This window comes from Paramisgurnus dabryanus, chromosome 24 (genome assembly GCF_030506205.2).
Source record: "Paramisgurnus dabryanus chromosome 24, PD_genome_1.1, whole genome shotgun sequence".
NCBI lineage: Eukaryota > Metazoa > Chordata > Actinopteri > Cypriniformes > Cobitidae > Paramisgurnus > Paramisgurnus dabryanus.
Window position 1 is genome coordinate 10,673,446 of NC_133360.1, and position 24,333 is coordinate 10,697,778.

The 24,333-nt window shown below is 38.3% G+C and overlaps 1 protein-coding gene across 2 annotated transcripts in view; it reads left to right on the forward strand.

The window, feature by feature from the left end:
- Positions 1-24,333, forward strand: part of gpc5b (glypican 5b) — a 45,561-nt gene that overhangs the window by 11,890 nt on the left and 9,338 nt on the right. Inside the window, exons 6-8 of one of the 2 annotated variants that reach the window (XM_065244679.1) lie at positions 599-721; positions 9,802-9,922; positions 17,448-17,577. In XM_065244679.1, the coding sequence (XP_065100751.1) occupies positions 599-721; positions 9,802-9,922; positions 17,448-17,577 (374 nt within the window). Of the gene's footprint in view, positions 1-598; positions 722-9,801; positions 9,923-17,447; positions 17,587-24,333 lie in introns of both variants that reach the window. The other variant, XM_065244678.1, reaches the window with a different exon arrangement.

The window sequence follows — 24,333 nt, forward strand, 5'->3', positions numbered from 1 at the left end:
GCCTTGGTAATGTCATCTACAAATTAATTTCAAAATCCAAATTATTAAAAAATAATGTGCATTGATTAATCTGATTCAATATGAAAGAAAACGAATTAATCAATGTGGTCGATCTTATGCTTTGTTTACTGATATTTTTATAATGATGAATTAAGCAATTTGACAAAATTACATCACCGACATATAAAATAATAATGCAAATCTCTCCATGTTAACCTATACAGTTAAAGTTAACTATGAACATCCAGGAGCCTTGTTAATATATTCACAGTGTCAGCAATCTTTTAAATCGTACCTTAAAGGTTTATCATTTTTATTAACTTTTAATTATTTTGACATTAAACCCTCAAATTAGCTCCCGGCTTAAAATGTTTGAGCAATTAAATCGCACGCAAAATAAACTTGTGTGAACAAAGAAGAACGCACCATACATACAGGTATGATAATCCAGCATTGACCTTGTTCAGTGTTCGGGCATGTTTGATAAGACAAGCGTGAACTTTTGATATACACATGGTTGACTGAAGCAGAACAGGCTGTACTGTATAATTACATTTGGTTCTTAAGGTTTTTATTACTTCCTGAATTGTTCCTACAGGGAGTTTATGGGTTATATTCAGAGGTACAAGCAGTTCTTTTCCACCCTTCCTGAGATGCTATGCGAGGGTCAGGTGGAGATCGCCGAAAACACTTGCTGGAGTGGAGAAGACGTGGTGGAGAGGTAGGTGTTGAGAACTTTTAAACGCAACCAATCAGAAGCCGGCTTAAATGTGTGTGGGGATGATCCCCAGTAGTACAAACACAGGGTAGTCCAGGATAAAGTCCACAGTAGAGGTCTTCTGGGGTTCAAAGAAATTTACCCGACCCGTAATGACCCGAATAAAGTTTTACCCGAAACTGATGTGCATAAAAAAAAATTAAGAAAGACACGACCCGAGACAAACCCAAGAAAATGAAAACTGAGTCCGACCTGAACCAGTGAACCCGAATGTAAACGGCACCGACGACACCAAGGTCACTGCTACAATTTACATTTAAAATTGATTGACAGGTCTGTGTCAATGAAAATTAACCTACCGCCAGCCACACGATGTCATAAGCGCTCTTGGCAAACAGAGGGGGGGGGTTTGAAAAGGACTCGATGCACACACGCTTGATAGTTCGGGTCGTCTCGGGTCCATTCAGCAATAACGCATTAATTTTAAATTACCCGAGACCCAATGCCGCTATTATTATACCCGACAGGTGTCCGAGGCACACATGTACCTTTTAGATCCAAACACACTAGGGTCTCGCGTCAGACGTTGGGTTTCCGGATCTAAGTGGACCCGTGAATACCTCTAGTCCACACAGTATCCCTGTTACAATGGGTTCACAAGCCGCGTTTGAGGCGTCAAATTCGCGTCTACCTCATCTAGTTTGCCGCTTGAAAATTTTGAGTTTATAAGCTTCAATTCTACTCACTGAGACATTCACGCGGAAATTCGCGTCATTGAAGGGGCTTCTGCAATTAATTTAACCCATCGGATGGGTTTGTTACAATTTTAGCCAACCATGGGTTGAAACAACACAGTATTTTTTAGACTGTATGACCGATGACAGTGTTTGTTAATGTCAATGTTTGTGAATGTGAACAAGCCGAATCAAACTGGGCAAATTTTTTTGGCCAGAAGGGGGCAGTGTTCATTCTTTTTAAAGGGATAGTTCACCCAAAAAAATGTATTCTGTAATAATTTACTCACCCTCAATTTAGGGCTCCCCAAACTATTTGTTTGCAGAAGAAAAGTTTTTGTCGACATAATTATTATACACAGTACATCAACATATATAATGTATATATAAATACACACACATAAAGGCATAATTTTAAGGAAAAAATATTGATATAATAAATATTTATATTTATATATAATATAAATTATATGTAAATATAAAAAATGTATATACACATGCAAATATGTTTTTAACGTATACATGCATGTGTGTGCATTTATTTATACATAATTATACACACACACATTAAATATGTAAACAAAAACTTTTATTCTGCAAACGATTTGTCGCGAATAATCGTTAGGCAGCTCTACGTCAATTTGATCCAAACTTGTATAAATGTCGTTCTTCTGCTAAACACAAATGAGATATTTTGAAAATGTTAATTACTTAACAGATCAGGGGCACTATTCACTTTCACAGCATTATTTTTTCCTACTGTGGAAGTCAATGGTGCCCCAAATCTGCTTGGTTACAATTTACAAACATTCTTAAAAATATCTTTCTTTGTATTCAGCAGAAAAAAAGAGTTTTGAGGGTGAGTAAATTATGACAGAATTTTCATTTTTGGGTGAAATGAGTTAACACTGCTTCCTTTTGGCCAAAACAATTCGCCCTATTTAACAGTTTGATCGACTTGTTTACATTAACAAACATTGTCATCAGTCATACAGTGTAAAAAATATTGTGTTGTTTCAAATGTAGTTTTTTCAAGTAATACAGTGAGATACTTTGAGAAAAAACATGTGTTCGCAACATGTTTTACAGAGAGTTTAGTCCAAAACTACCATGTCTGTCTTTACCTTCAAGGTTCATTTAGACGGCACATTTTAAATTGGCCGAACGATTAAGTCTTTATAAGAAATGCTTGGCTAAAGTTGTGGTTCACCTCCCACTGAACAGTAAAGTCTATAAACAAATGTTTCGTGGGATGTTACAGTTTACAAATGAAAACGTTAGCATGACTTATAAACCAGGCTTGTAAGCATTTTCAGTTGGTCAGAAACGAGCACCGTCTACGGTCCAAATCCTTTTTTTTTTCTTTCTCCTTGTATCCACCAATGGCAAACTTTAACCAACATGTGATGCTGCATGGATTCGAAAAGTGCGGCCATTGCTGACTCATGGTCGGCTATCATCACTGAAAACAATTTGCAATACTATACCATACATACACAGTATTTTTAGGTCTTGGTTGCATTCAAATAGATCTAAGATGCCCCAAAATGCTCAGCTGGATATGTGATACGTGAATATTTACAGCATTTATAGCGATTGGTTGACCTTAAAGTTGGTAACAGATACGGTAATAGTGTAAAAGTGCAAAAAATATCCTTGTTTGTATTACTCTTCATCTCTGTTAACCCAGAACATCTCCTTTAATACGGGATGACACCGTTGGCTTTGTGCGCTTCAAAGCCGACTAGATGTATAACAGATGTCCTACATTAGCACAGGCCCTTCCCTTCCTTGTAGACCACAGACAATAAATAGGATGGAAATCTAGCAACCAGAAGGTTTCGCATACCCGCTTATTACACACTTCAAGGCACGCGGCTGAACTTAAGACAGGATGGAAGCAGATTCGGAATAGAGCAAAGTTGTGTGTTCAGAAGAACGTTACATGCAATATTAGTGCATGGCATCTGGTAAGGCTGTCTCTTTGCCAAAGCCAATAGTTTTTGGTGGAGTCGGCTGAAGTAAACCCTGATGTACAGCCTGTGAAGAACGGATATTGCTCGATCTGAAGGATATTACTGCTGTGTCATAACCTGAGCAAACAAATGAGCTAATCCAATATAGCAAATACATCTGGAGTGGAGTGTTTATAGACATCTCTATGTGTGTGTGTGTGGTTGTCAAAATAAATAGCATTTAGCATTTACTGCAAACTTTTTGGTTTTCAATATTTTTAGGTTGAGTCAAATATAAAAATTTCTGGGTTACTTTAGCCTAGTGGTTCTCAAACTGAGGGGTGCGAGATGTGACGGGGGATGGCCACAGTTAAGACATTTTATTAAATGAATTTATCATAAATTCTGTGTGATTAAACCTCCGAAAAATAAGGCTACTAACCAACAGCACTACATTGTATCATTTAAAGGGGACATTTCACAAGAGTTTTTCTGCCAAAGTTCTGATATTTTGGATCACACGGCAACGTTCAATTTGTGCGTAACACTCCATACGCGCCGAGTCTTTTACGCAATTCTCCCGCGCCATTCGCGCTTACCGTGCCGCAGGATGCCTGTTCGCGTCTTTGCATTGACTTAACATGAAAATTACTTGCACTTGCCAGCACTTCTGCGGCTGGTGGGAAAGCTACATTAGGATCTTCTTAATGAAAATTTTGATATGTTATTCATCTGTTAACTCTCTACAGACCTCACTGGATTTTAGACCAACTCATAAATGGTAATGAATAAAATTTTTTGCTTGAACATTTGAGTTCACTTGCTTCATTCACGCGTGAAAACCGCACGTGAAATTCTAGTCATTCGAGACATTCACGCTGAAATTCGCGTCATGGAAGGGGCTTCTGCGACTCCACCACTCCGCACGCTTCCTGTAATCACGTCACTATTACAGCAAGGTCCTGATTGATTAACGCAGTACGGAAATCCGGCAAAGTTCAGATTTTTCAGCTCACGCGTTTCCCGCCGCAACGCTCAATTCGCACAAAAACGCGTCATTCGCGCCGAGTCTTTTGCGCAATTTCCCCGCGCCTTCTGCGCCATTCGCGCGTACCGTGCTGCAGAATGCCTATTTGCGTCTTTGCATTGACTTAAGATGTAAATCACTTGCACTTGCCACCTCTTCATAGCATGAAAAGATGGTAGCTCAAATTATAAATCATTATTATAAGCTTATCATTGTGAATTGAGGTCAAAGGCAGTTTTCAACACTGATTTTTTATGTACTTGCTTAATTTTTTTTTTTTATATTTTTTACAAAAAAAAGTAATGAACCACATAAATATTGAAGGCCAGCAGGGGATGAACATCTTAGGCGCTCGCAATATTGGTTAAAATGTTATTTACCCGGCCACAAAGTCTTGGTTAGAAAAGTAATTTCGAGGCAAAAGGAAATTATTATGAAATGACTGAAATATAATTTGTTATCTTCACAACACCATGCACAAATAAATCACCAATTTCCAGGGCCATTTAAAAAAAAAGTGAACAAGGTTGAATGTAATTTCCTGAATGTAAATTTAGTCCAATAATGAATTTCATAAAAAAATTGTGATTATCAAAATCCCTATATGTTTATTCAAACACTGCCTTGCTGTCTTTTTAATTATGCGCATACAAATAAAACAACCGCTTCCCTCAAAGAAAGAGCGCACCAATAAAAATCACAGTGTACACTGACAGCTCATTTTTCATTTAAATAAGCCAAATAATCCACCCCTGTCATACAGTGAAGACTCACTTATCTCACCTCTATATACAGGACAGCACACATCTACCGATGAGACACCAGAATACATACAAGCTAAAAAGAGCAACAGACAAATAAATCCGTCTCGCATCAGTTCCAAACAAAGTCCTCCCGTCTCGCACCGTGAACCGTGATGCTGTACAGAAGCGGCAGAGGTTTTTGGGGTCATTATTTATTCACTTGGAGTAGCTGCTGTGGAAACAGCAGGGCGATTTCTCCCACAAGCATTCATCTATTGATGCGCAGACACACGGCTACATTATTCTTCCCTCCTGCTGGGGTTTATATGGCTTCCCACTGTTCACCCTTTGATCTGTCTGTCTGTCTGTCTGTCTGTCTCAAGGACATACTGTATATATTTTGTGCACAATAACCTAGAGATTTCATGTTTTTGCATAATTGTTTGCGTGTCTGATGCGTATTTTTGATTAGGAAAGAATAAAGAAAGACGTGAGGGATTTAGCTGTTTATTATTAGTTGCGCTCGTCATTCGCCATTGCTTTATTCCCATAAAAAATAAATATTACAGATGAGATCTCTTTAGTAGCTCGATTATTTGACAGTGTCACAAATAAGCTCAGATTTGAAGAATGCAATCAAAAGTCAGTATTATTGAAGATTTCAATATGAACTAAAACATTTCTCATTTAAAATGACACAAATCCACAGTGAAAAAATAACATGATTCTGACCCTAATTAAATTAAACATTACAATTTGCGCATTTAATTCATTACAATATCGTTTTTTAGGTTTTAATGAAAAATATTAAGTCGTTTCTAGGCATGGTTGCAAGCATGTTAAAATTGGTGTGAGCAAAAATGTGCCGTTTTTGTCTGTATCCTTTAAAATATGAATGAACTGATCTCTGTACTAAATGGCAGTGAACTGGTTGGATAGGGCAGACTAAGGGGCGGTATTAATATTATTAAAGACGCGATTAGGCATTCTGTGGCGCGGTACACACTGTAAGGCCGGTGACACACTGAATTCGTGGCGTATCTGTTGCGTGTCAGTTGCGTGGCGGCTGCGTTGCGTTTTCTGTGTCTGTACATACCAGAAGCATGCCTGACTCGGCGCTGACGTGCTGCTGTGACGCTTACGCTACGCATCCAGTGTGTCACCGGCCTAAGCGCGGCGCGGATGGCGCGTTCTGCGAGAATTGAGCGTTGCCGCGGGAAACGCGCTAGTTGAAAAATCTGAACTTCGGCAGATTTACATGCCGCGTTAACCAATCAGGACCTTGCTGTAATAGTGACGTGATTACAGGAAGTGAGCGGAGTGGCGGAGTCTCAGCGGAGTCGCAGAAGTCTCTCCCATGACGCGAATTTTGCGAGTGAATTTTCAAGCGTCCAACTACGCGCGAATAGCTTGTTTTTGCCGCCTCTACTTTGGCTGGTGGGAATGCACCATTAATGTTTAGTATGTTGTTATATTAGAAGTTAGAAGAGTTTAAGAATTTAATTGTGCTAAAGTAACTAAAAAGAATCAAGTTAGTTCAACTTAATGCATATATCTACATTTAGAAAATTTAGTTGTGTGCAACCACTTACCCTAAAAGAAATTGAGCAAATTCAATTAATAATTTTTTTAGATTTTTATAGGTAAAACATCGACATTAATTTTACCACTCCATACTCTTAGGGGTGGTTTCCCGGACAGAGATTAGCTTAAGCCAGGACTAAAAGCAAGTTGTTTTCGGTCAAGACAACACTAAAATTTAAGTTAGTCTGGGACTAGGCTTAAGCCCTGGCTGTTGCTCAATTCCGAGAACACAAAGAACGGACTTGCGTATTAGTGGAGATCGGTCTTGCCAGGCGACCTTGAAAGAACGAACTCAGAAGGTCGCGAGAACACAGAACGCACTTATGAGAATTGAGATGTGTGCGATCTTCCTGTTAGTCACCTGACCTCTGCCATATAGACAGAGCGCAGTTATGCAAATTTGAAAACCACGCCCACCGGGGGGGAAACAATCCAACCGTCTCCATTGACTTTGTATTGCGAGAGGCTGCCTCCTTGTCATTTCTCGCTTATAACAAAAAACAGAATAATGCCTAAAAGCTGCTGTGTGACAATACTGTATGTACAGCTAACAAGCCAAAAAAACCAGAAATAAGTTTTTATAATCTGTCGAGCCGTAAAACCCAGCCTTTAAGGTGGAAAAAAAGTGGATTGCAGACTACGTTTTCCCCTAGTGGACGCAGTTCAACTAATAGGAGTACTATAAAAAGTTGCCTGTTTCCACTTTTGTGTCTTTAAACGCTCGTTTTTTGGGGTCGACAGCTTATAAAAACTTATTTACAGATAAAACTTAAAAACAAAATAATGCCTAAAAGCTGCTGTGTGACAAAGTGTACAGCTAACAAGTAAAAAAAAAAACAGAAATAAGTTTTGATAAGCTGTCGACCCCAAAAAAAGAGCGTTTAAAGACACAAAAGTGGAAACAGGCAACTTTTCATAGAAATCGCGCAAGACTACACTGAATGCATCGTCGATATCAAGAACACATCTGGGTATTTTTATGCGTCCTCTGTACTTGCGTTCTTGAGAGTTGGAATTGAACTTCGACGGTTAATGATGACGTGGAGCGAGAACACAAGGACGCAAGATCGCTAAAGGAACGCATATTGAGATAAAGCCCCTGTCTGGGAAACTGCCCAATAGTCTCATTTGTTTCTTTTCAGTTCTATCTCCTTAGCAATTTTAGGAGAAACAACTGAGACTGATACTGAATTAAAGCACAATTATGAAAAAGCAACCTCGGAATGAGACAATTTTCCTCTGGTTTTTAAAAAATTGTAACTTCAGTGTCTTGCCCTGCATTGTTTATGCTATTGATCCTTTCAATCATATCGCTTTTTCAAAGGCAAAGTGTGGTTTTACATTTCTAAGTCATCAGACTTATGATTCATATCACTAAACAATAAAGATATTTGATTGGGTGGTACATCAATCTACATCCTCTGATCACTTCTGTATTTAAAGTTCACTCTCAAAACGTAATCAGACTCTTAACCTTACCTGACCTGCATGTTCTTGACCCATTGATCTCATACGCCGCAGACCACGGACCTCCGAGTGTCGCCATGGCGACCAACATAAAAACCCTTTGCATCCATTTCAACTTTAATTGTGATATCAGTGATGACTATTGAAAATGATAACCGACTGAAGATTTAAGACTTCAATCCTAGATCAACCATAATCTAGACTCAGCTTTAGATGGCACGTACAAAGTCTCTAGTTGTGTGATGCGTAATGTACACTAAACCCTAAAATACTTTCTTTACTGTAGTATACTGCAAAAATAATAAAAAAATGAAATCTTATAATGTGTACTTAAGATAAATGTACTTAAGCACAGGGCATTGCATTAAATAGGACATACCATGAAAATCTGACTTTTCCATGTTTAAGTGCTATAATTGGGTTCCCAGTGCTTTTATCACCCTAGAAAATGTGTAAAAGATCAACCCAGTAACTTAGTTTTGGTAAACCATTCTCTGTAAGCATGTTAAATAAAATAGCTCATTGAAATTTGGCTCCTCTTGTGATGTCAGAAGGGGATAATACCGACCCTTAATCTGCACTATCCAACCACGGCACTGCCATTTAGTACAGAGATCAGCTCATTTGCATGTTAAAGGACACACCCAAAACTGCAGATTTTTGCTCACACCTACAAAGTGAAAATTTTAACTGAACTTTAATAAATGATCTATATGATATTTTGAGCTAAAACTTTACATATGTACCCGTGGACACCAAATATATATTTATATGTAGTGTCCCCTTTAGGATGGTATAGAGAATGCATCATGAACATAAGTGCATTTTGTCTTTTTGCAGATGTTTCAAATAATTCCTAGTGCATAGTAAGATAAAAGTGCTATTTTAAAGATAAACGTCTAAATAACTCATGTAGTTTAAAGATTTTTTCAATATTGCTACTAAAACAAGACTTTTTGTGCCGTCTAACTTTTAATCTGATATACCCAGTAAGCAATTTGCATTTAAGAGACGTTTAATAGACGTGCAAACACAGCCAAACGTCTTGGCAAAAACAAGGCTGTCAGTGAAGATTAAAATAAAATCTTATTAAATAAATAAATAAAACCAAACATATTGTAGTCACTGTTGACTTTGCTTACATGATGAAATATCATATTGCTATTTATTTTGGCAAAGACGACATGTAACCAAATTCAAGTTAATTAAGTCGGTTACTCATAGCCGAACTGTATCAGGTTTGTAGTTAACCCATTCCGTAAAATAAGACTTTTTCTTTGCCGGGGTAATGAAGACAAGCTTTTCATCTTGCTAGTATTGGTTTTGCTTGGCCTTTTCTAAGAAACGCCCCCTTATCTTCACTAAAGGGCGTGGGGTCAATATTCACTGTACATTTTTGTCTCCACCAGGCTTCAATGTGGGTTTCCTATTGAATCATTTATTGCGGGCGAAAAGGCTTACTGGATGTCCGATCAATTGGACTTTGAGCATTTCCCTAGAAAAGGCAAAATTAGTAAGATAGCTATCGAAACGCTCGCTTTACGTATCTGTAACTTATCTCTTTCTGTCGCAGTTACACAGGTCGGGTGGTTGGAAATGGACTGCAGGCCCAGAGACACAACCCAGAGATAAAGGTCAAAATTGCACATCCGAAACTGGTCAACATTAAGGAAAAGCTAGAGCGTTTCAACCAGGTAGGTCCATGAACATCTCAGGTCGGTACATCATCTAATTTAAAAGAACATTGCATACAAAATGTGCGTATTTGAAAGTTATGGTTGCTATGCAATGACATTGCAAAAGACATCAGACACTTTTATCCAAAACAAATTATAGTGCATTAAAGTTATGCTTTACAAGTATCAAACCCACAACCTTGGCATTGCTAATGTCACGCTCTACTGAAACAAAGTTGGCCATGGGTTGTGTTTCTTTTAATGATGCTTTCACTGAATGTCTGCTTTGTGCAGAAGACACCACGAACCAGAAATGAATAATTTCAAGTTCGCCCACTGAACAAAAATAGTCCAGGCCGCCGTCATAGGGGGCCGGTGTACACCAAATGCGGTAAGACGGTGTCATTAGTCCCGGCGTCGCTCTGTGATCAGACTGCAGCGAGATCAGACCAAGCATTCCCAATGGGAGCACTGAAGACCTGCATTTGGCTCGATGACAAAGTCTGTCGTTCCTGCAGCTGTATTTGGGAGGGAACGAAGGGCAGTGCTGTCGGCCCCTCTGGAAGCCATTTTGTAACGTCTTTCATTGCTACATTAAAACCAGACGCTCTGGTTTCACATTATGTATAAACCCGACCCAACCCTGGCCCACAGTGCTGCCGGGTGCAGGCTGACTTGCGTCACCAGCGGGCACGAAGCTGGGAAATTACAGTAGATCTTGAGGAGTTTACTTTAAACGTCTTGTGGAATTACTTTCATTATTTCTTCAGGTCACAAGTCCATGGTGAGGTCTAGCAGAGGCCGACCAAAGTTGCATTCACAGTCATTTTTAAGATTGGTAATGTTGTTTTACAGAAAAAAATACTTTAATAAGATAAGAAACTGTTACTTGAAAAGCAAAATTAGACAAGATATTACATTTGAAATGGCTTGGAAACAATGAAAAAAATTCTCAATATTTTTTAATGCAAAACAAGACAAAAACGATAAGCTTTAGGAAAAATATTTTTCGTCTGCTTTGTAGTGCATCAATATTTAATTCTTTCCCCGACAGCATTTAAAACAAATTGCCATCCAGCGCCAGCATTTTTTATTATTTTCACAAAAGTTGAATGCCTTCTTTAAATATATAAACATACAATATATCAAATGAAAGAACAGACCCTCTGCTTTAAAAAAAACGTTTCATCATACCTTCATTTATTCTCCTTTATCACCTTTCAAATATGGGTAGGTTTCTTCTTCTTCAAAAAAAAAATTGCGCAAAAAGCTAAGATAATTATGTTTTTGTGAAAGACTTCTGATAGAAGTGCGATTCAGAGCGATCAAAACACTGAGTTGAAACGCGGAAACGCGCGAGTTGAAAAATTTAAAACTTTGTCGGAAAAACGTGACGCGATCACTGATCAGGAGCTTGCTCTAGTAGTGACATGATTACAGAAAGCGAGTGAAGTCGCAGAAGCCCCTCCCATGACGCGAATTTCCACGTGAATGTCTCGATGACTAGAATTACAATGAAGCGAGTAAACTCAAAATGTTCAAGCGACAAACTAGACACGGTAGACGTGAATTTGACGCCTCATGCTGAGTTTACACCAAACGCGTTTTGGGCGTCAAAATCACGTCTACCGCGCGTGGTTTGCCGCTTGAACAATTTGGATGCATTCGCGCGTGTAGAGCGGAGTAAACACGCGGAAAAAGCAAGCATGTGACGCGCGTCAGAGGCAAATTCCGCTTCTTGTGGGAGGGGCAAGTGCTATGCGGTTGACTGTTTGTAGGATGACTTATGTTGACTGTGCATTTGTTGAGAGAGTTACCAGTTTGTATTTGGTAACCTTACTATAGGGGAAAATAAACGGCGCGGGTCGATAAACGTCACGTGACTCAAAAGTGAAGTGTGTATTACAACTTAACAGGTTTCCCAAAGTCCTTACTGACACTCTTCCAAGCGAGGTCCTTTGTATTCCTGTCTCCTCTTTAGAAATAACAACTTGTGTCGTATAGCTCTGGGTGACTGCGCACGGACATATCAAGCCTTGGTTGAGTGAGTGACTCCGGGCGGGGCTGCCACCACAGCAGCAGGCAGGCTCCTGATTGGTTAACGCGGCGCGAAATTCCACCAAAGTTCAAATTTTTCAACTTGGGCGTCAGCCGCAAATTTGCGTGAACTGCAAAATGCACAAAAGCACAATTCGCGCGTACCGCGCACAACGCTCAATTCGCGCCTTTCGCGCGAGCTTCACGCGCGAATGAGGCGGAAACGCGTCTTCCGTGCCGCGCCGAACGCCTCTTCCGCGCCGCGGGACCTCCTGACGCGCATCAACGTGTCTTCACATTGACTTAACATTGAAATCACTCGCGCTTCACGCCCTTACCGCGGTTGGTGTAAATGCAGCATCAGACGCTGCTGGTGTAAACCCACAGTTAAGAGTCCAATTATGTATTTTTATATCCGGAAAAAACATTATGCTTTCCGTAAAAGAAGGGGCGGGGCTAAAAGTGTTAGGATTAAGCTAAAGATCTCCACAGAACGTTTTTGCAGAAATAAATCGCATTTGACGTTAAAGTTTCGCACATTTTCCTATTCATTTTAGTTGATTAAATATGTTATCTAATATGATTTAAATATGTAGTTTTGTCAATTATGTTTAAAGTTGTCATGAAACAGAAGTAGCGATTGTCTTATTTTCCACGTTGTGACGTATATCCGCGTGAAATGGGTTCTGAAATGAGAAATAAAGTTTGGGATTTGATTTTATCCAGCGATAACTGAATGGATCGTTGTAAGTTGGGTCATGTTGCTAATTGCTAATCGCTACGATCTTTTCCTGGGCCCCGCCGTCGCACAATTTCTCATGACAGGAAGTAAAGAAAGGTTGGTAATGAAGCTCACACATAGGTTATTTATAAAAAATAGCACAATATTCCTTTAAAAAAAGTTTTACATTTCAATTTCATGACGACTTTAGCGCAATAATTTTGCATTAATGTATTTAATTATATTGCGTTATCTTACCCTGTGTAAGTGAGAATTTGTAGTCCAGAATGAGTTTAAAGAAAAGCTCCACTTATTTTGAAAATATACAAATTTTCCAACTCCCCTAGAGTGAAACATTTGATTTTTACCGTTTTGGAATCCATTTAGCTGATCTCCGGGTCTGGCTGTATCACTTTTAGCATAGCTTAGCATAATCCATTGAATCTGATTAGACCATAAGCATCGCGTTTAAAATAACCAAAGAGTTATGATATTTTTTCTATTTAAAACTTGACTCTTCTGTAGCAATGATATTACGCAGCGCTTTAAAATAGTCCCCTTGGTTTATTTCAATAGCAGGGGACTATTCTCGGCTGCTGCGTAATATCATTGTGCCTCCTGCAGCCATGTTACGGCAGCAAAGTCCTTGATTATTCGCCAGAATGAGAGTATAGTTCCTAGCCATATCGGCCTAAAAAATCACAACTCTTAATTTTCCGTATGTCTTAGTACACAATGTAACTACAGAAGAGTCAAGTTTTAAATAGGAAAAATATAAAAACTCTCTAGTTATTTTTTAGCGCAATGCTAATGGTCTAATCAGATTCAATGAATTATGCTAAGCTATGCTAAAAGTGGTACCGCCAGACACGAAGATCGGCTGAATGGATTCCAAACGGTAAAAATAAAATGTTTAACTCTAGGGAAGCTGGAAAATAAGCGTATTTTCAAAAAAAAGTGGAGTGTCCCTTTAAATCAAAGGTTGCTATTATTTTTTTCTCAGAATCGGCTGTGCATTCTTCAGCTTTGAACGGACGAATATGATGTAATACTCATTTGCATAAACCCAAGTTATTTATGAGCCCACCGCCCAAAATCAGCGCACAGAGAAACCGCAGGCATGATTTGTACCGCCGTATGAACCGAGACGTGTCATGGTGGAGAAGCTAATGAGTATGAATTCTTTCATAACCCCCATCTAATATATACATACATCAAAACACAAACACATAAACACACACCGATGTCATATTTCAATGCAATCTACAGACAGCCAAGCCCTCTGTATTCGGTAAATGTCACAAGGCACCAATGACTCCTATGCGATATGGTTTGGATGTAAGCAGTATGTGCATAAATGACACAGCTATTTATCAGACCGCAGCCAAATGGGCCTCTATATCGCTTTTCTCTGACTATTAGAGTCACATCTAAGTCCAGCTGACAGGGTTAAGTCACCGGATCAGCTAATGGCAATGAGATATGGTCCTATCACCACCACCCAAGGATGTTATTGATTTGTATACATACATGCAAAAAATTCAGAATATGCTTGGATTTGTCCAAATGCTTTTGATGTAGACTCTTAGCCTCCCAATCGAGGATTACAAATGTAATTTTTAAGATTTTAATACAAACGCATACTGTATAATACTGAGCGGTTCTTTAATTGTTTTTTTTCTCTTAGCACAAACAGAACGATTAAAATGTAATATGCACCAATACCAAATTTGAATAATGAACCAGGCAGGGAAATGAAAGCACTAATAATTATATATCCCTGCTTTTTAATCTAAATCAGGGGGTAGGAAGACATTTGGGTTGCCATGGCATTCGCCAGACGCGTGGCACATTTCATTACACACCCGGTTCATTAACACATCCCTGGGGGATTTTATCCACAGTCACCGTGAAATATAATTGTCTGAAGTTCTGTGGGGTTTCGCTGTCAAAGAGCGAGAAATGCAAGAGAATTAAATTCTTAAAGAAGAATTAAAACTGTGCTTGAATGTAGTATCCAGGATTCATTGTAACACTAGCATTTCATGATCAAATGCTTGTTTCAACCCATGGTTGGGTCAAATATGAACACTTTCTAGGTATTTGGGTTGAAACCAAGGGGCAACCTTTCCGATCTCTCTGATGAAGCCAATACGGTCGTGATTTAAACTGCAATTCATCGACTGACCGCTTGAGACTTGCTCAAAAACGGAGTCAATTCCCATAGACCTCCATGTTAAAATGCCCAACTTTACAGTAGAAAATAATATGTTTACAGCCTGGTAAAAAAAGTGTTTTTGGTCTATATAGCTAATTTTGCCCTTCATGTGGGGGGGGTGATTTTTTTTGTAACTCATCCGTTTAAATTATATTAAACCTTAAAAGTTGTGCATAATTTAGGGGCGTGGCTACTTGAGTGACGGGTGAACTGCCACTACTGTCACTAGAATCGAGCTAGGCTGGCATGGTTTCAGCAACCAGCCACCTCAGCCTCACTCACGTCTCACCTCTTTACCCATTTTCGGTTATCTGCGAGTGATGTGCGGTGACCCAAGATGGTAAGATGGCAGACTCCGCCAACTATTGGCTTCAAAAAAGTCCTTCACAAACCTATGGGCGACTTCACGGACACTACGTCCATATTTTTTACAATCTATGGTTGAAACAACCCAGAAATCTTTTTTGTGTGTAAAGTAGGTAGCCTGCCCAAAGGGAAATCTCTTTGACCCAAAATCCTCAACATATTTTTATATTAAACATCAATTTGTTAAAGCGACACTGCACTTTTTTTAAAATAAGCTCATTTTCCAGCTCCCCTAGAGTTGAACATTTGATTTTTACCGTTTTGGAATCCATTCAGCCGATCTCCAGGTCTGGCGCTAGCACTTTTAGCATAGCTTAGCGTAATCCATTGAATCTGATTAGACCATTAGCATTGCCTTAAAAAATGACCAAAGTGCTTCGATACTTTTCCTATTTTAAACTTGACTTCTGTAGTTACATCGTGTACTACGAGAGACAGAAAATTTAAAGTTGCGATTTTCTAGGCCGATATGGAAAAGAACTATACTCTCATTCTGTCGTATAATCAAGGACTTTGCTGCCGTAACATGGTTGCAGCAGGCGCAATGATATTACGCAGTGCCCAAAAATTGTCCCCTGCTATTGAAAGTTACCAAGCGGACTATTTTCGGGTGTTTAAGTTTAAAATAGGAAAAATATTGAAACCCTTTGGTCATTTTTGAGCGTGATGCTAATGGTCTAATCAGATTCAATGGATTATGCTAAGCTTTGCCAAAAGTAGTACCGCCAGACCCGGAGATCAGCTGAATGGATTCCAAACTGGTAAAAATCAAATGTTTAACTGTAGGGGAGCTGAAAAATGAGCCTATTTTCAAAAAAAGTGGAGTGTCCCTTTAAGACTGGCTGTGAAATATTTAAGGCAGTGTAAAGTCAAAACAGATAATTATTTCTAAACACATTACAAATGTCAGACATGTATTTCTGAAACACTTTACAAAGACAGTAAACTATGTATTGTAGGACTGATTTGTGGAGTTACACCGTTAAACCATTGTTTCTGTGATAGGATTATTTGGGCGGGGCTAAAACGGTGGCTTGATGATGCACTGGATCCACCGAGCATTGCTCCGCCCCAACACAATCGCAAGAATCTATTCAGGTTGTAGCGGTGTTTGAAAGTCGAGAGAGATGGCTTCTGTTCCGCATGTGGGCCCCTTTTCATTATACATGACATTCAGACACGACTGTCGGAGTTCGCCCCCTAGTGGCAGTCATTATGAGGTTTCAAATTATTGTAAATCAGTGCCAACATGGAAAAAAAGCTCATTCCGGAGCAAGACCCTTTAATCTACCAATATTCACCACATTGGAATAAATAAATATAATTTATCGGGTTTTTTTCATAGTTTAAATATGTCTGGGTGGTAAATAAAAAAAAATTATGTGGTGTAAAAAACCGAGAACACATTTAATATCGTTTAATAATATAATTTTATGTTAATAATATTTAATATAAAAAATATATTATCATTTAATAATATTATTTTTTTTATTCTGGATTTCCGTGATTCTGGTTTTGGAACATATCCCCCTTTCAGTGGGGGACTTCGAAGTTACTTTGTTCTTCTTTTATTTAAAACGTTATAAAAGCTGCAGTATATCTAAACTAAAAACAGAACCAATTTGAGGTCAGAATAAAATATCTCGGTTAGGATGTTATAAATGATTTGCTTTTATAATCCCTGAGCTGTTTTTATAAGCCAGTAACAGCATGTGTTGTATATTCTCTCGCTGTGAAAATAAAGGCTACACTTCAGTGGATCCATGTTTAATGCTGCACTTATGACTTTTTGGCTAAAAGACTTCTGTTGAAACACATGGGGCTATTTGGAATGGATGGGTGATTTCGACTCGCTTTAGACAAACTAAATTCGACCATTACAGCTTGAGAATTTGAAAGTAGAGCTCAAGGCCGTAACCACATCTTGAACATCGGGGGACCAAAAACCACCAAAACATTTGGGGCTATATACAGTGCCCTCCATAAGTATTGCGACATTAAAGCCAAAAATAGTGGGGTCAAGAAATGTCCAAATATTTGTTGATTTACACTATATAAATATGCATTAATATTTGTATTTCAATACTGTAAGATATTTGAACGTTGAAAATATAGCTACAGTAAACCGAATAAATGCTTTTCGCTGCCAAGTGAAGAAGAATGTGTTACGAGAGCTGTCTGTGATTTATGTTGTGTTACAGGAGATGAGAGGTGAGACGGGTTTCGGAACAGATGGTCGCGGAGAAGACGAGACGGGCAGCGGTGACCCGCCAGAAGGAAGTGGCGAATGCGATGACGAAGACAGCTGTCCAGAATCGGGCGACGAAAAAAGTGAGACAGGTGAGTTTGTTCTTGCTCGTCCTTTGCGTCGACAGCTCATTGCCAACTGTCTATCTGCATTTACGTGATCATAGCTCCCGGGAGAGGACATTGTGCCCATGTTGCTTAGAAACCCAAAGCCATTTTCTGCCATGTGTTTGCATTGGGGGTCAGTCTCTCTTCTCATTATTTACAGTTCAGACAATAACAGGGACTTCTGGATGTTCTGTTCCTGATGTCCTTTATTTGCATATTAAGCATACTTTTTATTTATAAAACTATACAGTATTGATAAATAACTAGATTTGTAAACAAACTTTATGTTGGCTTGAGAAAGCCTAGTCTGAAATGTAATTGCTGTAATTTAACGGCATTACTTTATTTTGCTATGAAGGGTAAAAAGCTCATTTCAATTTTTGGGTGGACTGCTCCTTTAAGATATCGACTTAGATATTTATTTTACTCATACTGGCAAGCTGGAGTTGAACAATGTAATAAATTTCCCTAATAATCGATGAACGGAGTTGCGTGACGCAGGATATTGTACCATTTTTCAAAGAAGACGTGCTGTTCTTTAAGTTAGTTTTCTGTTGCTCTGGAGTCCAGCCTTGGTTTTGCTTATATAAGGCTATACATCTTTGTCCGTTGTCTCACATACAGGCAATTTCCAAATGACATCCCTGCTTTAAAAGTTCCAGCTTTGTTGAAACTTGGTTACAAAGTGCTGATTCGATCGGAGCTGGGGCTGTACTTTTGTGAAGTTAGCACCTATTTTCTGTTGTCATAGTGTTCACCTTAAAGGGGACATTTCACAAGACTTTTTAAAAATGTCAAATAAATCTTTGGTGTCCCCAGAGTATGTATGTGAAGTTTTAGCTCAAAATATCATATAGATAATTTATTATAACGTGTTAAAATTGCCACTTTGTAGGTTTGATAAAAAATGTGCTGTTTTTGGGTCCTTTAAAATGCAAATGAGCTGATCTCTGCACTAAATGGCAGTGCCATGGTTGGATAGTGCAGATTAAGGGGCAGTATTATTCACTTCTGACATCACAAGGGGGACCAGATTTCAATGACCTATTTTTTCACATGCTTGCAAAGAATGGTTTACCAAAACTAGGTTACTGGGTTGATCATTTTCACATTTTCTAGGTTGATAGAAGCACTGGGGACCCAATTATAGCACTTACCGTGGGTTCACACCAGCCGCGTTGAGGCGTCAAATTCGCATCTACCGCCTCTATTTTGCCGCTTGAACATTTGAGTTTACGCGCTTCATTTGCGCGTGAAAGCTGTGCGTGAAATTCTAGTCATCGAGACATTCACGCAGAAATTACGCGTCATGGGAGGGGCTTCTGCGACTCCAAACGCTTTCTGTAATCACGTCACTACTAGAGCAAGCTCCTGATTGGTTAATGCAGCGCATTTTTCCGCCAAAGTTAAACATTTTTAACTTGCGCGTTTCACGCTGCAATGCTCAATTCTAGAGCAAGCTCCTGATTGGTTAATACGGCGAGTTTTTCCGCCAAAGTTCAAATTGGCGGAAAAATAAAAGAGCTTGAACAAGACGCGCGAATGAGGCGGAATCAGGTCTTCCATGCCACGCTTAACGTCTCATTCATGCCGCGAGACCTCCAGACACACGCCAACACGTCTTTACATTGACTTAACATTGAAATCACTCGCGCTTGACGCCTTTACCATGGCTGGTCTGAATGCAGCATTAAACATAAAAAAAAATGTCAGATTTTATGATTGTCCCCTTTCAGGCCATCGCCAACCTTCTTGCTAATATGTGACCCTCATGAAAGTCACAATTATGAGATTAGGAGCATTAAAGTTTGATTTTACACATTGATTTCAATCTGTGACATGATCTTACTCAGTCAATATTAAATTTATCAAGGTTATATTTTCACAGAATTTTCTTTACATTACGTATATAGAAATACATAGAAAATTTTATATAGATTTTATATAGAAAACTGGGTTTTCACACAGTGTAAAAAGTGAAAGTTGTATTAACTTTTTAGTTCATATTAACTTATTACATTTTTAGGTGTTACCAATTGAAGTAATTTTTTAAAAAGTTTTTTTCACTTTACATTTTTCACTCAAAGTTGATTTTTGTTTAAAAAAAGTGTTACAATTGAAGTAATCTTTTGAATAAATCCAACTAGACTGGGTAACATATCATCAATATTTGGATATTATTGTTTTTTAAAACTATTTTTCCTTCAAATTTGGCCACTAACTGTTTGGTTATTTACAATACTTTCAAATCTTCTGTTATTCGTGTGATTAATTTAAACTGTTTTAACATTTACGTTACATTTATTTATTTAGCAGACGCTTTTATCCAAAGCAACTTACAAAAAAGAAAGCATTTAACTTTTTGGGGGGGGGCATTATTGCCTTTATTGAGGGACAGTATTTAAGGAGACAACTAGGGATGCTCCTATCAGGATTTTTGCAGTCGATACCGATTACCAATTTGTTGTTTTCGTGATTGGCCGATACCAATGCCCGATAACGATTCTTCAGGCTGATATGCAAGCTCTTTGATGATGACTGTAACTGTTAACATTTTTTCTAGATAAAGTTATACCACAGACGTTGCCTTTATTATATTACTTGCAGTATTTAAGTATATTATTGCTTTAACTCTTTCGCCGCCTTTGACGAGATAACTTGTCAATTAAGAGAAAACGCTTCCCTGCCAATGACAAGAATTTCCGCGTTTCCGCAATACCGCTAATACCGCACTTCCGCAACGTATACAACCCGGAAAATACACCTCACCTAAAAGACAAAGAACTCCGTGTTTGTTTTATAGATCGATCTGCATCTGATCTCTATCAAAAGCCTTTCACAAAAATTTAATTATCTCAACTTTTTGCTCAAAATTGGGTGTTTTTGAAGAAACCTAATGAAGGTAGGATGATTTTTTTTTTTTGAAAGCAGAGGGTCTGTTCTTTCATTTGATATATTGTTTTTTTACATATTTAAAGAATAACATTTTCTGGAAGGAATTTAACTTTTATGAAAATCATGAAAAATGCTGGCGGGGAAGGAGTTAATAGAGAATCAAATAAATGAGCACAAGAAATATTTATTCTGTAAAGACATATTTAATATCTCTTTAAAAAGGTTTATGTCTGTTAAGAGTAATCAAAATAAAACACTTCACAGTCTTCACTTAATGAAATAAATATACACGGATTCGCATAAACTACAACAGTTCTTCAGTGAAGAGCAGAGAGTGATTTTATTGAGAGATGAATTAGGTTACTGTCACTTTAAGAAGTGAGAGAGATCGCTCTGTTCACGTGCACTGATGACAGGCTGCTGTGTACGTGGACGAGAGCAGCTGTGAGGAAAATGAAACTTTAAACGGTCAAAACTTTTAAACACATGCAAATAATGTAACTTCCAGGATAGCGTTGTAAACGCTGTTTGATGGGAATGTGAAGACATTATTTTGATATTTTGGGAAATCTAAAAGAGCTTTTAAATATAAATTACTATGAAGTTGACGATAGTTTATTTTACCCTCAAATTTCGTTTTAATCTATTTTCCTTTTTAATACCGAATACCCATTAAAATGAACTGCTGGTATATCCATTTAAAATCCCTTAATCCCTTTGGCTTGATGAAAAATGAATTGCTGAATGACGGCCAGTCTCATCCAGGGTCACTGAGGTAAAACTCCCCCCAACAGCGACAGAGCTGATGATAATCAATCAATTATTCATTTCACAGGAAGCGGTTCATTAACAATGACCAGAGCATTATGATACCCCCTTTCTCTCTTTCTCTCTTTCTCTCCCTTTCTCTCTCTCTCTTCCTCTCGCACGCGCTCGCGCTCTTGCTCCTAGATGTCTCTCTGATGATGCCGAGATAAGCTGACATAAGACGTGCAATTTGCATTGTTTGCTTTTGTCGAAGTACTTTGTTGTAATTGCCTGTGACTGCATCAAACACAAAAACACATGGCCATCTCTACGGTCACCTCGGATGAATTGACACCAAAGCCGAGGTGTGTCATAAACTTCCGGGTGCGTAACGAGAATGTTAATTTTTTGCATGCATGTCCTCCGAGATCCGCATATTAAATTCAACATTGATCCGTTCCTCCGGCCCCCCTGGGAATCAGATGTGAGACGGTAAGTTCGCTGTCTGCGTCAATAATGCTAATACAGTTCGTTGGAACTGAAGCTTTCTTACTGTTGTGCTTAAAGTCTAGGCCCGTTTTTGATCGGTTGCCTCGGTAACAAGGATGCTGATGTTGGCGCTAGATAGATAGACCCACATGAGCACCAAAACTCAACAAGTCACCTTATCCACTGCACCACAGCTTCAAACCCCCATTCCCCATCATAAGTATCTTATTTATTTATTTATGTCTCAGTTTTGTCCTTTTCTGTCCGTCATCAGACCTCTGATGCTGCTGAGCGTTAGGGGGATGTGGTATTTAAAATGTAATTTAATACAGTTGTTTATGGAACCAGAGTCTGATAAGCACTTGCTGAGCTCTAACCTCCAGCCAGATGAAATGAAACCTCACCACATGAGTGAAACTTATAAAAAAAGATTTGGGGGATTTTAAGAATATCAGATTAATGAGAAAACTAATATTTTTACCCAACCTTGCGGTTTAGGAGTTAAAAATGCACATTTGCATTGACCTTGCAAATTGTGATCCATTGAATTTCACCCTTGAGCAAGACATTTAACCCCAGATTGCTTCAATAGGCCTGCGATATCTGCACTTCAAGTTGCCTAACAATTCTCTCATGCGCCAATAAAAGACTAGTTTTTCTCTATTAACGCTGAAATGAAGGTCTCCGATTGTGTCGGCGACTGGAGCGTCCTCCAAACTCTCAGCCAGCTCTATTTTGATTAATTAGGTGACATGAATACTCGTGCTATTGAATCGCTGTTGTTGAGAGCGAAAGAAGCCTCATTACTCAATGTGCCAGCTCCAGATCACTCCAGTTTAATATATCAATTAATGCAGTTAATGCTCAAGGATAAATTACAAGAGGGACGCTGTGTTTGCTTTCTGGATTTGTGTTTCGTATAAGCGGGTGTATGTTTGGTTGCGATGTGTGGGTCGGCTGCCATAGTCGTCCCTGAGGAATCGTGGCTTGGGTAATAAAGAACTCATTAGTAATTCAACAAGGATTGGATGAGATACCTTCACACCCCCCAACCTCATGCTTCTGATGAAGGTCGAACAGGGAAAGCGTTTGTGTGCGGGTATGAGCGTGTGACCCGAATGTGTTTGTGCAAATGATTTACTTTTTTAAAGTCGACACGAAATGGCATCCGCGACCCAGTTTGATTTCCAGTTTTTTCGTCCGCATTTCGCTACCCAGTCTCACAAAATTATGTACCTATAGTCATGTAATTTTTTTATTCGTTTTCGTGATACTGTCATGAATTTCCATGGTTTTTCGTGATCGTATCACAGATTTCTGTTTATGTGTCATTATGTAAATCTAACCCTAAACCGAAGTGAAAATGGTAAGATAATAGGACAAAACAGTTGAGTAACCATACGTGACACATGACACATAAACAGAAATTCGTCATACGATCACGAAAAAACGTGGAGATTCGTGACAGTATCACGAAAAAGAATCAAAAAATTATGTGACTATAGGTACGTAATTTCGTGTGACTGGGCTGCATTTCGACACATTTGGAATAACAAGCAATCATGCATAACAAGATCATAAACATTCATCAAGAAAGTATATTATAGGGGTGGGTGATAAATCGGTAGAACTAAATGAAAATATTTCTTTTGTCAGAAATTGAAAAGTAAAAAAGCAATTTTTTCGTCTGCATTTCGCTACCCATTCTAACAAAATTATGTACCTATAGTCACGTAATTTTTTTATTCGTTTTCATGATACTATTACGAATTTCCACGGTTTCAAGCGAAAATTGTAAGAAAATAGGACAAAACAGTTGAGTAACCAATACGTGACAATGACACATAAACAGAAATTCCACGAAAAAAACGTGGAGATTGGCGTCAGTATCACAAAAACTAATCAAATTGGAAAATAATAAAAAATAAATCGCGAAAAATAATCAAAAAATTATGTGACTATAGGTACGTATTTCGTTTGACTGGGCTGCATTTCGACACATTTGGAATAACAAGCACCTATAAATCATACATAACAAGATCATAAACATTCATCAAGAAAGTATATTACAGGGGTGGGCGATAAATCAAACTAAATGGAAATATTTCTTTTGTCAGAAATTGAAAAGTAAAAAAGCTATTTTTTCGTCTGCATTTCGCTACCCATTCTAACAAAATTATGTACCTATAGTCACGTAATTTTTTTATTCGTTTTCATGACACTATCACGAATTTCCACGGTTCCAACAAAATTGTAAGAAAATAGGACAAAACAGTTGAGTAACCAATACGTGACAATGACACATAAACAGAAATTCGTGATACGATCACGAAAAAACGTGGAGATTCGTGACAGAATCAAGAAAAAGAATCAAAAAATTACGTAACTATATATATATTTTTGTTTATTGTCGCCTGGTGTTAGGTTTAGAAGTGGGTTTGGGTAAGGATGTCATTTTATGTAAATCTAACCCTAAAGCGAAGTGAAAATGGTAAGATAATAGGACAAAACAGTTGAGTAACCAATACGTGACAATGACACATAAACAGAAATTCGTGATACGATCACGAAAAAACATGGAAATTCGTGACAGTATCACGA